The sequence below is a fragment of the Marmota monax genome, unplaced genomic scaffold (genome assembly GCF_021218885.2).
Source record: "Marmota monax isolate L192 unplaced genomic scaffold, Marmota_monax_Labrador192_F-V1.1 WCK01_AAM20220418_F8-fsc00015, whole genome shotgun sequence".
NCBI lineage: Eukaryota > Metazoa > Chordata > Mammalia > Rodentia > Sciuridae > Marmota > Marmota monax.
The window spans coordinates 16,719,719-16,736,760 of NW_026692194.1; the positions used below are offsets into that span (position 1 = coordinate 16,719,719).

At 35.0% G+C, this 17,042-nt stretch overlaps 1 protein-coding gene across 29 annotated transcripts in view; it reads left to right on the forward strand.

Annotated features, from left to right (window-relative positions):
- Nrxn1 (neurexin 1) overlaps window positions 1–17,042 on the forward strand; it is a 1,098,127-nt gene that overhangs the window by 571,845 nt on the left and 509,240 nt on the right. For 28 of the 29 annotated variants that reach the window (XM_058573180.1, XM_058573183.1, XM_058573188.1 and 25 more), the window contains 2 exons: window positions 1,045–1,218; window positions 7,479–7,598. In XM_058573180.1, the coding sequence (XP_058429163.1) occupies window positions 1,045–1,218; window positions 7,479–7,598 (294 nt within the window). Of the gene's footprint in view, window positions 1–1,044; window positions 1,219–6,546; window positions 6,597–7,478; window positions 7,599–17,042 lie in introns of those variants that run through there. The other variant, XM_058573225.1, reaches the window with a different exon arrangement.

Genomic DNA, 17,042 nt, shown 5'->3' on the forward strand with positions numbered 1-17,042 from the left:
AGGAAATTCAAATTGCAATGAAAAGCTAGAGAAGTAGCTGAAAGGAGAATGTTTTGTTAACAGAATTTGTAGGGAGGAGCAGTGTATTATGGAATTCTGAGGTCATACTACTTAGGTTCTGCCATGATTTGGAGTTTACCAGAGTCACTTAATTACATTTACTGAATGCCACCTGAAAATGGTGGGTAATCGCTAACGGAAAAGAGACAGAATCAAACATAGATTGCACTCCCTTTTTAAAGTAGTAGCCCCTGAAATTGGGGAATCTAAAGATGACAGAGCTGAGCAAAATGTTCCATTACAAAATGCAGGAAAATTGCAAAAATAAATGGATAACAGGTTCACAAATTCCAGAGCAGCATAAAGAGCCCAAAGTTGTATTATCTAACTTTAAAAAAAGGAAACACCTGATGAAAGACCTAATATTCACTTATACATGAACTATTATGAGAGTTGCTTAATAAACAGGATATACAATTCAGGACAACAGGATTAGGAACAGTACAGAAGGTGTGTTGGCTACTAGAAAAAAACTTGAGCTTCTGATTCACTGAAAGACCCAAGGTTTTCTAAGCAGACGTTAATTTAATAAGAAGAGTTTTACAAGAGTGTCTGTTATATTTTTTCATTCCGATGGGTGCTTCCTATGTGTTCTCCTATTTAATACTCATAGCCACCCTTCAGAATAGATTTTATTGTTCTCAGTTTGAAAATGAAGATACTAATGATCATAGAATCTGCTCAAGGTTTTGGTAAGTAACTGGTTTGCATTTCAGTGCTGGGACATGCATCCCTATGGCCTATGTTCTATCCACTTCCCATGTTGAACTTGTTTAATTCTCCTGGAAATAAAGAAATTTCTTCTAGTTCTAATCTATTATTCAAATATTTCTGTTGTTTCACACTCTTAGGAAAATAATGAGTCATAAATTTATGTTTTATTACTTTAACAAAAATAAGTCTCACTACTTTTTCTTCCTGCTACTGTATGCTTAATGTCAATAATATGTAACTTTTGTGACAAAGACTTTGATCTTCCCACAGGTGACTTGTATATAGGAGGAGTGGCTAAAGAAACATACAAATCCTTGCCAAAACTCGTCCATGCCAAGGAAGGCTTTCAAGGCTGCCTGGCATCGGTTGATTTAAATGGACGGCTTCCGGACCTCATCTCAGATGCTCTTTTCTGCAATGGACAGATTGAGAGAGGATGTGAAGGTACTAGATCTTTTTCATTACCCTTGACATTATTCTAATTCCACCTTTAAATGAGAATGAATCTCACTAGCCAGCAAAATTCTGCTAACTGGTAGAACTCCCTCTTAGAACTTAGAAATTCTTATCCATGCATTTAAATCAACTTTTTTGTTGCTGTGCCCCCAAAGCCCTGACAAGAGCAACAAAGAAGAGGAAAAGTTTATTTGGGGCTCAAGGTTTCAGAGGTCTCTGTTCACTTGTGGCCAATTACATTGCTTTGCCTGAGATGAGGTAGATCATGATGGTGGAAAGGTGTAGAGGAGGAAAGCAGAACAAGACATGGAACCAGGAAGGAGAGAGAGAGAGAGAGAGAGAGAGAGAGAGAGAGAGAGAGAGAGAGAGAGAGAGAGGGAGAGAGAGAGATAAAATATAAATCATAGATAAAATATAAACCAAAAGGGCACTCCACCAGCAACCCACCTTCTCTGGACACACCCAGTTAATTTCTCTCAGTAGATCAATGCACTGACTATTGCTATTTTCCATTCCTTTGCATTCTATAGTTCACCTAATTAGCATGTTAATCAGTTCTGCTATGCACATTTTATAACTTACCCCATTTAAACTAGATACCCCATTTAAACTAGAAAAATATATTTACTCCAGTATTAATCAACTTGAGCCCACTTTGAAAAATCTACATTCAATGGACTATGAAATAACCATAAAGTTCAGATACCCCATTCTCAAATCACTGTTTGATATGTGTGTACCTGGAAATAAGAGTGCATCCAATGTATTATCTGTTTGGCAAAAAAAAATATATATTTTTTATATTATCCAAGGCTCATATTTCACACTTCAGAAATGCACTCAACTATTCTTTTGCGCTATCAGATCAAGATCTGTAGGAGTATTTTTTGATTGTTGCTTTCATTTTAGATAATTTTCACATCAACACCTCAGATTATTTGAGCCAATTCTTCTCCATCCATGTAGTGTAATATCATCATGAATTGTTTTGCTGTGGATGTGTTGCTGCTCTCTTTTAATGTTGAGCAGAGTTTGATCCATTTTGAGAATGTTTGATCCACAAGGAGATTTCCTAGGAGAGAAGAAGAAGAAGCAAATGTGAATTCCTATCCCCTGGAAGATGATGAATCATTAATTCTTGGCCAAAATAATGTCATTATATTTAGTAATTACCTAAGTACCTGGAAAGTTTTTATTTGAAAACATATATATATATATATATATATATATATATATATATATATATATATATATATATTTTTTTTTTTTTTTTTTTTTTTTCCTTTCTGAAGCATCTGTTTCTCTTAAAAGTTAGGTGAAATTCAAATTGTGCTGAAAAAATAAAGGAGAATCAAATTTGGTGGTAACAGAGATTTAACCCAGGGGCACTCTACCACTGAACTACATCCTCAGCCCTCTTTGTTTTTTATTTACAAACAGGTTCTCCTAAGTTGCTGAGGTTGGTCTAGAATTTGGGATCCTGCCTCAGCCTCTTGAGGAGCTAGGATTGCAGATACACACACCTGTGTCTGATTTGAATTCACTTTTAATATTATCACCATATTTATTTTCTTAATTTCAAATTTTGACAGAACACTTTTGTAAAACAAAAAGAAAATATGTGTTTTCTCTTTGTACCAATTCAATAGAGGCAATAAAATTGTTAAGTGAAAAAATTACTTCAAGCAGATGGAGACAAGGATGTGGACATGACTTTAGTTCTTGGAGGTGACTTAATTAGTGAGAAATTATATATTGATCTACTTTAAAGAAAAAGGTCCTGTGTAGTTTTTGGAAAATGTTTTTCAAAAATAGGCTTTTGGGGCTGGGAATATAGCTCAGTTGGTAGAGTGCTTGCCTCCCATGCATAAGGCCCTGGGTTCTGTCCCCAGCATCACAAAAGAAAAAAAAAAAAGGCTCTATACAAGTTGCTTTGTAAGTGCTTCCTCATCTACAAGAAATGGTAAGGATAGACAGACAGACACAGCCACTGACAGCTGATGTTCATGAGAGGGTACAAGAGAAGATTAGGGAAGTAAGAAGTTCTACACAGGGTAGTTGCAGTAATGAACTTGGTGTTGTTCTCCAACCTGATCTAGTAAGCAATTTGGTTAGGATGATTAATTCCACAATGTCTTGGTGGATTTAAATTACCATCTATACATTTTAATTCATTCAGTTGAGAACAATATTGGTTCTTTCCATAGGCTTTACATGTCTGAGCCTTAATAATGTTCACTCCTTTTCACACCCTTTCTCTTTACTTTTAGACTATCACATGCCCCTTCCCTTCTACCCTGAAACTTCCCTGATTCTTGCTTTCCAATATCTAGGTTAACAACTTTAAGTATTTATGTATTTGTCCTAAGTAGACCTGATGAGAGTCAGGTGTTTTTGGGAGTAGCAATTAAATTGTAGATACCCATAAATTATCTCCTGAAAGACAGTTATCTCATGCAGCATGAATTCAAATCACATTGGAATCAATTTCCATAATAATAGAAATAGTATAGCAATCAAATAACAACTTGTCAACATTTTTCATCATTCCTACCCAATGAGACCCACAAATCTCTAAGCTCCTGGCATGCAAAAAAATTCTTGGCCTTTCCTTAAAAATCACTTGATACCTTTCATTTCTAACTTATTTCAGTGGGCAATAGTTAATTTTTTAAAAAAATAAAATGCATATCAGCTAGGGGTAAAACCTTACCCTGTCAAAGTCTCTTTAATGTTTCTCCAACTTTAGCTTATATCAGAATCACTTGGAACCTTGTTAAAATCCACATTCTCAGAGACCAGAACCAGGGTGCCTGGTAGGGAGCCCTAGAATTTAAGTCTAAGAAGTGCCCAAGTGATGGTGATGTTATAGCACCCACACTTTGACAATTACTGCTTTGGACGGCATGTTCCTGCTTATTTAACAAAAATTAGAGGGCAATAATCAGGTTCACTAAAGTCAAGATAACTTCTGTACAAAAAGTTGGTGAAAAATTTCATCATCTTTTTGTAGACCCACAACATTCAGTCCTAGACTACTTGATAAGTGACAGAAATACTTGTCTATTTATTAAGCAATGGTGCTAATATGTTTACATATGCTCTCTTATTTAAATCCTCAAAAGGCTATAAGTCAGGTGTTATTGCCTTTTTTTTTAAATGAGTAGATTGAGCCTCAGAGAGGTAGAGTGACAACCCTAAGGTTAGATGCCTAATGACAGGTATTTCAAACTCAATTTACCTTCCTTGAAAGCCCAGGCATCTAACGATCATCCCCTATTGTTCCTTTGATTTCCATGTATTATAATTTTTTCCTTTATTTTTCTCTCCTTTTCAGACATATTTTTTTTTAAATCACTTAATACAAATGTCCTTTGGCTTGTTCCCAATTTTAGTCAGTGGTAAAATAAAAGAAACATTATGTAACTAAAGGGGAAAATAAATTCAAGGTTCTGTCTTGTGCAAATGCCTGTCAGTATTTAAGTATTATTCTAGAAGGTGAGTACTTTGAGAAATGTGTCTTGTCAGGCATAGGCATGCATTCTCTTATAATACCTGAATATAAAAAGACTGTTGTGATAATGAAAACAATAATAAAAATAAAGGATGGGTTTGTGCTCACCAAGGTTTGGCAGGTATTCTGAGTTGCATTTCTACAATGTGGGCAGATTAATTTCTAGGGTTGCAGTTTTACTATTTTTAGAGTTTAGCATTGTTTCACAGTTGCATTGCTGATGCTTTTTGGAAAAAACCAAAAAACAAAAAACAGCAAGACTCTAGTTGTTCATCAGTTCTTGCTCCTGTCTGTCCTTCAGCTGTGTAGGCTGAGAGCAAATAACTATCTGATCAGGTAGCATCAGGCCTGTGTGAGGATTGCTGCCCTCATCTTAGGAAGGAGTGTACCAAAGAGGGTTGCTTTGAGAGACTTTATTTAAAAAAAAAAAAAAACGCTGATTATTCTCAGTCTTAAAGATCTATAGGCCACTTACCTCTCATAGGTTGGAACAACCATAAAAACTGAGCAATTCAGTAATGCTCAGTACTTTGACACAAAGTTGAGTAACGGTTACGTCTATTCAGGCTCCCTGCACCTAAGAGATTATTATTATTATTGCTACTTCTAAAAACTATTATTATTGTTATTATTATTATTATTGTTAATATCATCATATAATCAGAATTTATAATATCATGGTTTCTGAATTTGTGAAAATTCACCTAGATAAGGCTAAATCCAGTCATTTCCTATGAAGAGTACCTTTATTGAGAAAGTTCCCATAGAAATGTGATTGTAAGGGTTATGTTTAAAACCCATTTTACAACATCAATTTACAGAGGCAATTCAGTTTTAATCAGTAAAGTAAGTACCTTAAAGCCTGTCACTATTAGTAGCATCCAATTAGGCTGGCATCTATTTTTATATTTTCAGAAAACCTAAAAATCTTGTTTATTAGAAAATATCTTTAATTTACATTTGGAAACTATTTAGTTGGATTGCATTCCCTTCCTACCCAAAGCTATCCCTTTTATGTGAATCTTTACTGTAATAATTATTCATCAGGCAGTTTGTTAGGGCTGAAGACCATTGTGAAGGTGTAGTTCATATGAACATAACTCTGAAGTCCTTGAGTAGTGTACACCTAACTGGAAAGAGGAAAGATGAATATTCCATACTGAAATCTTACAAAGGAATTTGTTCTAAGGAGAGTTATCTTACAGTTTGTTTCTTCTATCCTCACTACTTTTATCCATTTCAAAAGATACATGCATTTTGGTAGTTTGACGTTATAATAAAGTCCAACTGTTGGCAGTGAATAACTGGTATGACAGTTTTAAGCTTTAATTGCAAGAAAAATATAAAAGACCTAGGGAGGGAAACATAGAAAGGAATAACTGGTCTGTTAATGACTGCAGTCCACATTGTATTACACAAGAAAAATGGTACTTGCATGTTCCAAAAAAGCAACACAGTCTATTTGGTAAAGCATTCATATTTACTCAAGAGAGGAAAAATTATAATAACCCTTTTAATTTTCCTTTATTACATATCATTGGCTCAATCAACCATTATGTACACACACACATACATATACGCACATATGTACAGTACAGTTCTAATACGTTACCGCTTTCTCATTTTGGCTTCTCTTAAGATTTATGGCTGTTAAATTTAATTTGTTTGCTGTACATAGCATTTTCTCCCCTTGACAGCAGCATGCTCTTTTGAATCTGAACATTCTTCTGTGTTTGCCCCATTTCAGTATTGCTTACTAACATTTACTATATTTTGCTTTTTTTTTTATTTTGCTGACAAAGTTGCATTGATGAAAGCTGACTTGCAAGGTAGATAGCCCTGTGTGTATTCAACAAGACTGAAACCCCATACTACACAGTGGAAAACCTAAAATAACTGTTTTTTACATTTTTGCTGTAACTGTTATTTGGGTTCCAATTTCATTTTTTTTCCCTTCTTGAAACCTCCTTTTGCAGCAGAGTTTGCATAAGGCTTTCAGTCTTGAACTTGTTTGTATAGTGATTGCCTTTAGTGCTTCAATCATACTTCTTTAGTTCTCTGTTTTCCAGTGTTCTAGTTATGATTCTTTAGAACCAGACTAGCATTCTTTTGACTTGTATGTTCAATGGGGGCATGCCATCTATCTGGAGTTTTTCATTTTCTGTTTAATTGCATGAGATCGTTAAAGCATGTGAATTGATACTTGCCAACATACCTATCCAAAACACCCAGCAATCATAACTTTATCCATAGTTTGTGCAGGGAAACATCTGGAACTTCTAGGGCATTTCTGTATAACTCTCTTTGGTTATTTTGCCAATCTTTATCTCAATTTCATGAAGTTATAATCTCCATTTTTCATGGTGCTTCTATTTCATTGGTCTGAAGTTAAGGAGATCCATTCATTTTCTAAAAATCCAAATGGTGACAGAGAGTTATTGATGATGGAGTGAGATTACCTGCTACCATGATCATATTGGAAGCTATGCACTTGCTTTTACTATTTGTTGGTTAAGTTTATTACTATCGTGTATTTTGTCATATACTTGAAACTTAAGAAAACCTTCATGTTACAGCTTCTCAGCTCCTAATTCAGGTGTGTGAGCTAGAACTTTCACAACTGGTTTGGACATGTAATTTGAGGTGTTGGCAACTACTCTATGTGATCTAGCTCACGTGTAAAATATTTTAGATTGTTTTTAAAAACCCAAGTTTCCTTTGGAATGTTTCACAGGGCCCAGCACAACCTGCCAAGAGGACTCGTGTTCCAATCAAGGTGTCTGCTTACAGCAGTGGGATGGCTTCAGCTGTGACTGTAGCATGACTTCCTTCAGTGGGCCACTCTGCAATGACCGTGAGTACCGCAGTGTACCTTGTCACTCCTAGCTACCATTCCTTATTCAACATCTAAAACTGGGAGTCCTTATGTTCTATGCACTTGAGCTTTCATAACCAAGAGAAGCAGTTCTTTCTACAGGAAGGACATTTCCCACATATTAAATTATTATTCTGGGACATCATTAGCTAAGGGCTGTGATGATGATGATTCTTTAGATTTCAAGTGCAGGTTTGTTTGGTTTTTTTCATTGACTAACAGTCTTGTTGTTCAAAGGAACTTTTTTCATTTCCTATATTTGGTGATTCTCCTCTAGTTTTTGAAACTTCGTAGTGCTTTATATTAAATTGCATTTAATTTTGTGAGATCATTTCTTCAGGACTGTGATTTTGGTGACTGGCTCCAAGAATTACATTTTTTCTGTATTTCTATATCTAAGTCCACTTCTGCCTTCACTTTAAAAACAATGTATTTAATCTTTGTCCTTCAAGAACTCTCCCTTGTTTTTTGGCCCCTCACATTTTCTTCTTTCATCCCTTGATGTAAGAATGACAATGAAATGCAGCATTTGCATTATATCAGATCATACCTGCTAGTGTCTTATCTATATTATAGCAGCCATGGTGGAATTAATTGGTCCTTAGGACAAAGTTTTGCTTCTTAACTTTCAAATCGTCTTGTTTTAAAGCACTTTATCAAAACGCAAAAAGCATTTCCAAAAACGCATTTCCTTCTGCTGTATTAAAAGAATATCCCTGACAAAGCCTCCTGTTTGCAAAGTAGATTATATGCTTTATGTTATAAATACTACAACTTGCAAAGCTAATGTTCTAGGTTATGGGAGAGGGAATGCCATGATTAAAAGTCTGGGGTTTCACAGCAGAGGGTAGACTTGAGTGTGGACTTAAATAATGTCTACAGTTTGTTCTTTCTGACCTTTGTCAATTTGGACTTTATTCATGTCAGTTGATATGTATATCACACTGTCAAAGGTGGAGTCAAACTGAAATATTCCATTGAACTGAGTTGTGGAGGCCTAGAAATATGGTTCAACAGTTTCCCATCCAAAATATTGACGATAAAAGCAAGCAATTAATGTATTACTAAAGAGTAAATTTATACTTGGAAGAAGTCTGCAATGCCCAGGCCATCAGAGATTGAGAACCATCTTTCTCCATTTTATTAGTGTTATCTTCCATCAAATTATAGTAAACTTGAAGCAATAAAAATATATTATTTGTATTGCAAACACTGTATTTCTGAAAAACAAATCACACTTAAAACCAATAACTCTATTTTGAATTACATAAATAATTTTAAGCAAAGACTCACTAAGTACCAATATAAGCAAAAAACAAAGAATGTGTAACCCTTATAAATGCTTTAATAACAATATGCATATACATCTCTAGAGCAGTAACTTCCTGCATTTGTCCCTGTCCCATAGAAAATGACATAGTTATTTTCCAGGAGGACCAGAAGACTGAAATTCTGAAAATCAACTGAAATTCTGAAAATCATAGAAATCAAATTCTGTTGATTTTATTATGGCAAATTTTTAGTCCTGAATATGATTCTGACAGATGTATGACTACATGTGGTAGTTGAGAGGGCTTTATGGTATGAAAATATTTTTCATTTTGCTAAAGAACATTCTCTGCCAAATTTTTCTTAATCTAGTTTCCATGTTTTACAAAACAGTTGCCATTTGGTTGTGTCAGACTGTGCATCCTCATATACCAGTTAAATATGAAGAATACAATTTTCCGGAAGTATTTGTTGGGCTTTTCCTAAAAGAACATCAAGATCCAACCCTGAGTATCATCCTGTCCAAATCGCTTTTTACAGAAAACTATTTGTATACTGCTCTTGGGTGATAGTAGTAATGATCACAATGATAAAGCTATTTGTTATTTTCTTGTAAATAGGTAAATGTCATTCAATAAATATGTCTTCTGATATGCCTCTTGCACAAATCAGCATTAAAATTGCTTTGGAGAGCTCTCGGAATGCATGCATTTTGATTAAATCATTAGCTCCTACTGGGTTTTCTGGAAATGGGAAATGATTCCATGATTCTCATCTTGGATTTTCTGGTGATTAGGCTATGTAAGCAAAAATCAATATTAAAAGTAATATTTGTATATCGATTATAATTAGTAGAAGGTACAATAGTAATTGTTACTTTGAAGACATGTAAGTTGAAGCTTGAAGTATTTTGCCACATTTTCCTCACTTTTTAAATTAATCCAAATACGTCTTATGTCTACATCTCACTGTTTCTCTATAAGATGCACAAATAGAATTAATGTGATTGAATTTTACCAAACTCCTTTTCTGTATAGAGAGTGACATTTCTTTTTTATAATAAAGCCATATAGGGCATTTTGTTTATTAATGAAGTTATATCTCTAATGTAGTTTATAATTCATAATTTTGGGACTATAGTCTTCAACTTCATAGGAAACAACAACAACAACAGAAAAGGAAATAGGAACAAATATTTTTAATATGGGAAAGAAAACACCACATTAAACATGAGAATCTTTCTCCAAAATGCAAGTTCTAAATGTCATCTATCTGATAATTCCCAAGGAATGGATTATAGTAACTAGAAATTTTTATTTATATTAGCCTGGAGATATAATTAACAATGGGAAGATGGGAATACTTTATAGTATGCAAGTGTAATCTTGGATAAATCATACTAATTAATTGAACTGAAAAGAAGTTTTCAAGAAAGAGGCACTTGTGCAGTGATGCCAAATGCTATTTGGAAGAAATGCATTTGTAAGAAATGCTTTCCTCCATGGAAATTTGCCATCTGAGTGACCCACACATTAACCAAAATGGCGTGTGCGGGGCATGTAGTGTTGCATACTCAACACTGCCAAATTTCAGATCTGCATATCGCTTCTTGAAGTCCTTTCTTGGTTGTTTCCTCATTTCCCTCCCTCCTTCCTCCAGTCCATCCTGGACCATTCTCCTAGTTCTGTTCTTCCTTTTCTCCCTGATTGAAAGGTCACTGATTTCTCCTGATTCTCTCAACCACAGGCATATTCTTCCTCCTCTGACTTCTTTAGGGATATTTTACTATTTGACAAATCATCACTTTCTACTTTATAGTTTCTTATATCTCATCTCCCTATAAGACTATGTACTTCTCCTGAAACAACATTTTTTTTTCCTTTTAAATTTTTTCTTCCTTTTAGCTCATAAGCCCAGTATTTTGTATAGCATGTTGCATGTAATTGGTGATAATAGCAACACATTAAACCAATGTAGACTGAATGCATGAACCTTTCAAAACAATTTCTGGGGCATCCTCAGTGGTCAACACTACTCTCTAGATTCATCAGTCTGGAGTTCATCAACCTTCATGTTCTGACCCTGGCCTTCATTTTTCATACTTGTCTATTGCAGATCCTTGTCCATATGGTGTGTTACTGCCAATTTACTTACTCATGGCTTTTTGTACAGCATTACACTTTCCAATTTCCTCAGCATTACATATGCTAATCTTTCCACCTGGGGAGTGCTCCCATTCCACCTGGATTGCATTCTTTTCACTATCTCTGCTTGAAAGAGTATCACTTCCTTTTCAACTTCCACTTAAACTGTTTTATCCCATGGAAATTTCTTCAGTTCTCTGAGTTGAGTATTACCTTTTCTTCTTTGGAAATCTTAGGGCAATAGTGTGTCGCACATATTATTTTATGTTGTAAATATTTGTGAACTTTCTCTTGGGTTGATGGTTTATCAAATGCTTACTGTATGTCAGGTCTGTGCTGAGTTTACATTCATTATGTAACATCTACACATCACCAATTCATGCTTGCACATCACTCATCATCATCAAATCAGTATGTTATTCAGTAATTCTTTTCTGCTTTTTCCCATTGGTCCAGAATAGAATATAACCATATTAGCTAATTTAATGTCAGGTTGGAGAAGATGAATATGGCTATGATCACATGGAAAATAGCGAACATAATAACATTGTCACATTACATTAGAATGGAAATGTAGTGTGCCAAATTACAGTTCAGCTGCAAGGATGTCTGTTACCATAAGGGAGTAATACATCATAATGCTGTTCTTTTGGTGCTATAACTTAGGAGGGTGTGGGCTCTGCTAATAAAAAGACTATTTTCTGAATTCTAAACTTGGTCAAGAGAAAATCTGATACAAATTCATTCTATCTTTTGTATGAGAATTACAAATATTCACAGAAGCAAGGATAAAATACATTTGACTTTTTTTTTTTACCATGGCATTTATAAATATCTTAAGCTTTGTTTCTTATCTTCTTTTGTTGTTTGAAAAGAGAATCAAATATTCAAAGTAATGGAAGTGAATCATAATATATGTGAAAAAAGTATATCCAAGTAATAACATAATAAATTTCTTTCCCTCCTTGAGTTACCAATAGCATTAAGTTGTGGACTGACTTGCTGTTCGTACCATATAGGGCTAAATTCACAATTAGCTATATCCATAGACAGATACTTATTGTAATTGTAATGAGTCGTATTAACCTCGAATCACTCAAGCATTTCTAAATGATGGTCCTTAAGCTTTTTAAAGCAATTTATAAGCAATATTTACTGATAATACCTCAGAGAATTTATCTGTGGGGAACAGGGTCAGATCTGTCTCAGGTTAAACTATAAAGGATTAAAACATTGTTCATAGCCAGCCAGAAAATGCAACAAAAGACAGAAAAGAAAGCATAATACATGGCAGAGAAATGTAATACATAAAAGAAGTGCTATCTTCTCATATTTTATATAAATTTATTTTTGTTCTTCTTATTGGTAATAGACATCATAAAAATAGATACATGAAAGGAACTGTTGGTATTTTCATATTGCACTCAGGCAGCTAGATCATAGTATAGACTATGTTTATGTAAGAAGTGGGAAGAAAAATCTCAAAACAGTAGAACAGAGCTTTGCTTCATTTCAATTATCTACATCAGTTCGCTGCCTTGTACAACAGCTGTGCCATCCATAACTCTAAGTTGCCTTTTACCTTATGTACATGCTGCCATTTTGGCTCTCAGAAATCGCTGTCATATATAAGTAAAAAGAAAAAAAAAAGAACAAAAGTAGGATATTGATATTTTTACAAAAGAAGATTATTTGCTCAATGAAACAGGGAAGTTGAGAATTATGAAGACCTATCTACATTAAAAAAAAAAGAAAAGAAGAAATCAAGGAGAAAGGCTTACTGGGGATGTTTTCTTTACCTGCTGTCCTCTATTTTTTTCTGAGTTGATGAAAACTCTGACCATGTTGGACCTTAATTTGGCTCTTGTGCTAGTCCTCTTCTTCACAAATCTTAGGTAAACATGAAGCTGGCCTTCCCTTTTGCATTACTGTGGTGAATATTATCCATCTCAACTAACCAGAGCTACAGTGAAAAAAAAGTTTTGCCAATCACTTTGGTTAACTATCCTGAAGGGGTGACTGTGGTTCTAATTTTCATAGATACTATTTCAAATGGATCTATGACCACAGTCTCCCTCTGGATACTTTTGTTTCTGTGTGAGTACATTTTGCCAAGATCTGTCACTTTGCCTCCCACCCATAGCAATACTGCAGGTGCAGAATCCAGGCTAGAGTGGAGATACAGCCTTAATCATAGGTACTGATTTCTGAAACTTCATGTCTTAGGTTTATTTTTGTTTTTAATGTGGATTTTATGAAGGTTTGGTGAACAAAATGAAGAGAAATCATGATGAATTTTCAGAATTCTGCATGATATTAAATATGTATAAATAATAAATAACTTAATATCCATTTGTTAAGAAGATATGTGAAGAAAATAATTTGTAAAATACTTCCCCCACTTGATGAAATCAAATTATCATGTGTTTTTTTCCCCTTAAGAAGGAGTATAAGATTAAACATAATTAGTTTGAACTTTATGAAATATTTTATTTGAAAAGAATATAATTTTGATTGGATTTAAAAGGAAGATTGGATCTGGCATAGGTGGTTTATATACTTCTCTTGTGTACAAGAACTATAAAAATTTTTTATGTAGATCATATCAACATATTTTGCTGTTAAAAACAGGATTAATATGTATGACATGCATGCTGTTTATATTCTAAAAATTTCACATTTTTCATTTTCAAAAAAATCTTATTTTAATGTAAAAAATGAGAATATTGAGAAATAATCTTAAGTAACTTTTGGGGTCAAAATGGCTAATTATTGGCACAAACAGAATTGGAATGTAAGTCTGTCTCTAAAAGCATATTCTACTTTCCACCCATAGTCCATCCAAAAAGAGGTACCTTCAATGTCAGTGCTATGGAAGTTCCCCAGCAGAAAAATTCCAAAGAGAAGTTAATAATAAGCAGAATCTAACGCTGCAATTTATTCTCATGCTCTTCTGACTCTTAAATTCTTAGATTTAATTTTAAGCACTGTGCTGCCTGAAACACATTCTTCCCCTCAACTATTTCGTTGCCACTTCTAAAGAGGAGCTAAAAATTCAAGGTGAGCTGTTGAAGCACACTGTCACTAACTTGCAGTTCTATTATAAAAAGGTACTGATTAAGAAAGAGAGAAGGGAATTTTCTGTGATTTTTCTGTGACAGCCTTTCAAAAATAATAATTTAATATTTGATCATGAAATCAGGCAAAATATCACCTAACGTTCCTTGGCTTAAATCAGATCCACAATGTATTTTTATGATGGGAAACGGGCAGCTCAGATTCAGTGTCGTGCTGAACAATGAATGTGTTCCAAGTGTTTCATTATGTTAATTACCTTTCAGCTTTTCCTTTATTCAGTTGTGGGAGCAGAAAGAAAATAAATCCACATCAGAGGTTAGCAATATGGTCCTTGAAGGTCTTTGGAAGATATATAAGAGAAACATAAGAAAATGCATGAAGCCCAGGGCATGAAAAATTACTACAGAGATTAATAGTAATGACCATGGGCCCTTCGTATTTGTAGAGAAGGGAAAGAAAGCTCTCAAGAAATGTAGAGTCCAGGAAAAGGTCAAGATAAAAATAACGTTGTGCTTGCATTAAGGGATAATTCACATCATAAGGGAAAAAATGTTACTGTGAAGAAGATGCCTCTTGTCCAGTGATCCTTTTTTTCCCCTCCTGAACAAAGCATTCTGTGTCTTTAACGAGATTTACTGCAGCAATTAAAAAGGGTAGAATTCTTTTATGGGGAGGAATTACAGTCTTCTCTCCAGCTCTGTGCTGTTATACATTTTTACCTCTCTGGTAGCATTCAACAGCGGCATAAAATACAAGAATGATCTGTTAGCTCTGGGTGTTATGGAGTGTATGATTTTAATGACTCTAATGATCTAAATTCACATCTTTCAGAAAATGACCTAGAGAGTGTGAGGCTTCATCTCCCCAGGATTGGGTGAGATTGGGAGGTACAAAGGCATTTCTTAACTTGAAATAATTTCAGAATGGAGCAAGTTTCATAAAAGGATCAGCTGATAAAGAAAGATGTTTTAAAAAAAATGGGTCATGAACAAGGAGGAGGCTGCATTTGAAGGAGACGGTGGAAACTGTTCACGTAGGTGTGAATGCTTCTTATAAATATATAACATATGACCCTTTAAGAAGACAAACAGATGGAATATGTAGCAGAAAATAAAGAATATATTTTGCTTGGTTTCTCTAACTGAGTGGTGCACTGTGTATTTTGATATTTGGCAGTCCTCCTGTTGGAAGTGTTCAAGGCCTCATCTGGATTCCAATAGCTCAGGACAATGCTGACACTGTGAATACTACTGGGTAAAAACAGGCTATTGAATTCTCCAGATTATGACACAATGCCCAGTATACCAGCCATGTTTACACACAAAGTTTTTTTTCTTTTTGTACCGGGGATTGAATCCAGGAGTGCTTTGCCTCTAAGGCCATCCCCAGCCATTTTTGTTTTTTAGTTTGAGACAGGGTCTTGCTAAGTTGCTTAGGGTCTTGCTAAGCTGTTGAGACTGGTCTCAAACTTGCAAGCTTTCTGTCTCAGCCTCCTGAGTTGCTGGGATTATATGCATGTGGCACTGCGACCAGCTGTACACCAAGTCTTCGATGGTCACTTGAATGTACAACTTGAAGGAATCCAGAACTGAGGATCCAGATTTATGTAATCATTGCACAGTTGGAGCATTGCTGAAACTGTGGGGTCCGTGTTGATGGCATCAATCATGAATCTGCTCTCCTAGGCCCTATTCAGGGGAAGTGTCCCATTTTGCTAAATTAAAAACAGGAAAGTGTCAGAGAAATACCATTTCCTCTCAGCCGCAGGAGACATCACAGAAGTAATTAAACTGGATTTGGTGTGTCAGGCACATTCCTTTTATTGACAGTGACAATAATTCTGTAAATCAAAACCTGGAAGCATTTTCAGTGTTGTTGAAGTGCTAAAGATAAAACCTAAGGTTCTTAAAATTAAATCTCATGGAACTAAAAGTGATCTATGGCATGCAGTAAGAGAGGCTGCTGCCTGAGTCGTGAATGCAACTTGTCTTCTGAAATTCAGAGCCAGCAAGCAAAATGATGATGATTATAATTTTTGTTTTTAGTTTAGTCCCTGAAAGCTATGGCAACATCAAGCCAAATGGAGTAGTTCTTTGTACCAGCTCTCATTTATGGTTTTAGGATCACCTGAAAACTCCTCTCCTTGCTACCCCAGTATTTCCTTTCCTAATGGTGTCAGTAGGTCTTACTGATCCTCATTTCCTTGGCTTCATGCTTGGTCCTTCATGCTTTCATTCAACATTTACGTTCTCCATCATATTATTCAACAAATGCGCCTCCACAGCATGTTTTTCCTTATATGCTCGGGCATCAACTTATATGATATAGGCATGTGTATAACACACTGATGTACTACTCATGGAGTGTTCATGTGGTTTTGTCTCTGCCAAATGACCCCCTCCTCTGGATTGTCCTTCACCACCCCTACTTCTACTCTGCCTAAGGAAATGCATCCCATGCAGATAACCTAGTTCAGGTCAACTTTACCAGAATAGGACAGTCTTTGCTCTTGGGTGATTTCTTCTGCTTTGGAGGCCAAACATGTACTGTTAAAAGGTGTCAACCTGTGTACGACTTTTTTTCACTACATTTTACATCCAGTTCTTCTGTTTTTGACAATATTTCTTACAGTGCCTAGCCCATGTCAAATGCTTGGTAATATTTGAAGACTGGTGTCTCAAAGCCTCCATTAGTTAACTGTGTACACACGCGTGTGTGTGTGTGTGTGTGTGTGTGTGGTGTTTTTCCTGCCTATTCCTACCCTTTATTTAAAAATATATATACATACCATGTAACATCTGGCAGGAATAATTTATTATGCTGTATCATATTACTATAAATGCATTTTTCATTATCTTTATTCTTGCTAGTAAAGACCCAGTGATTCGAGTTATATATAGCTAAGAAGTACTTTGAGTAAATGTGTGTGAGT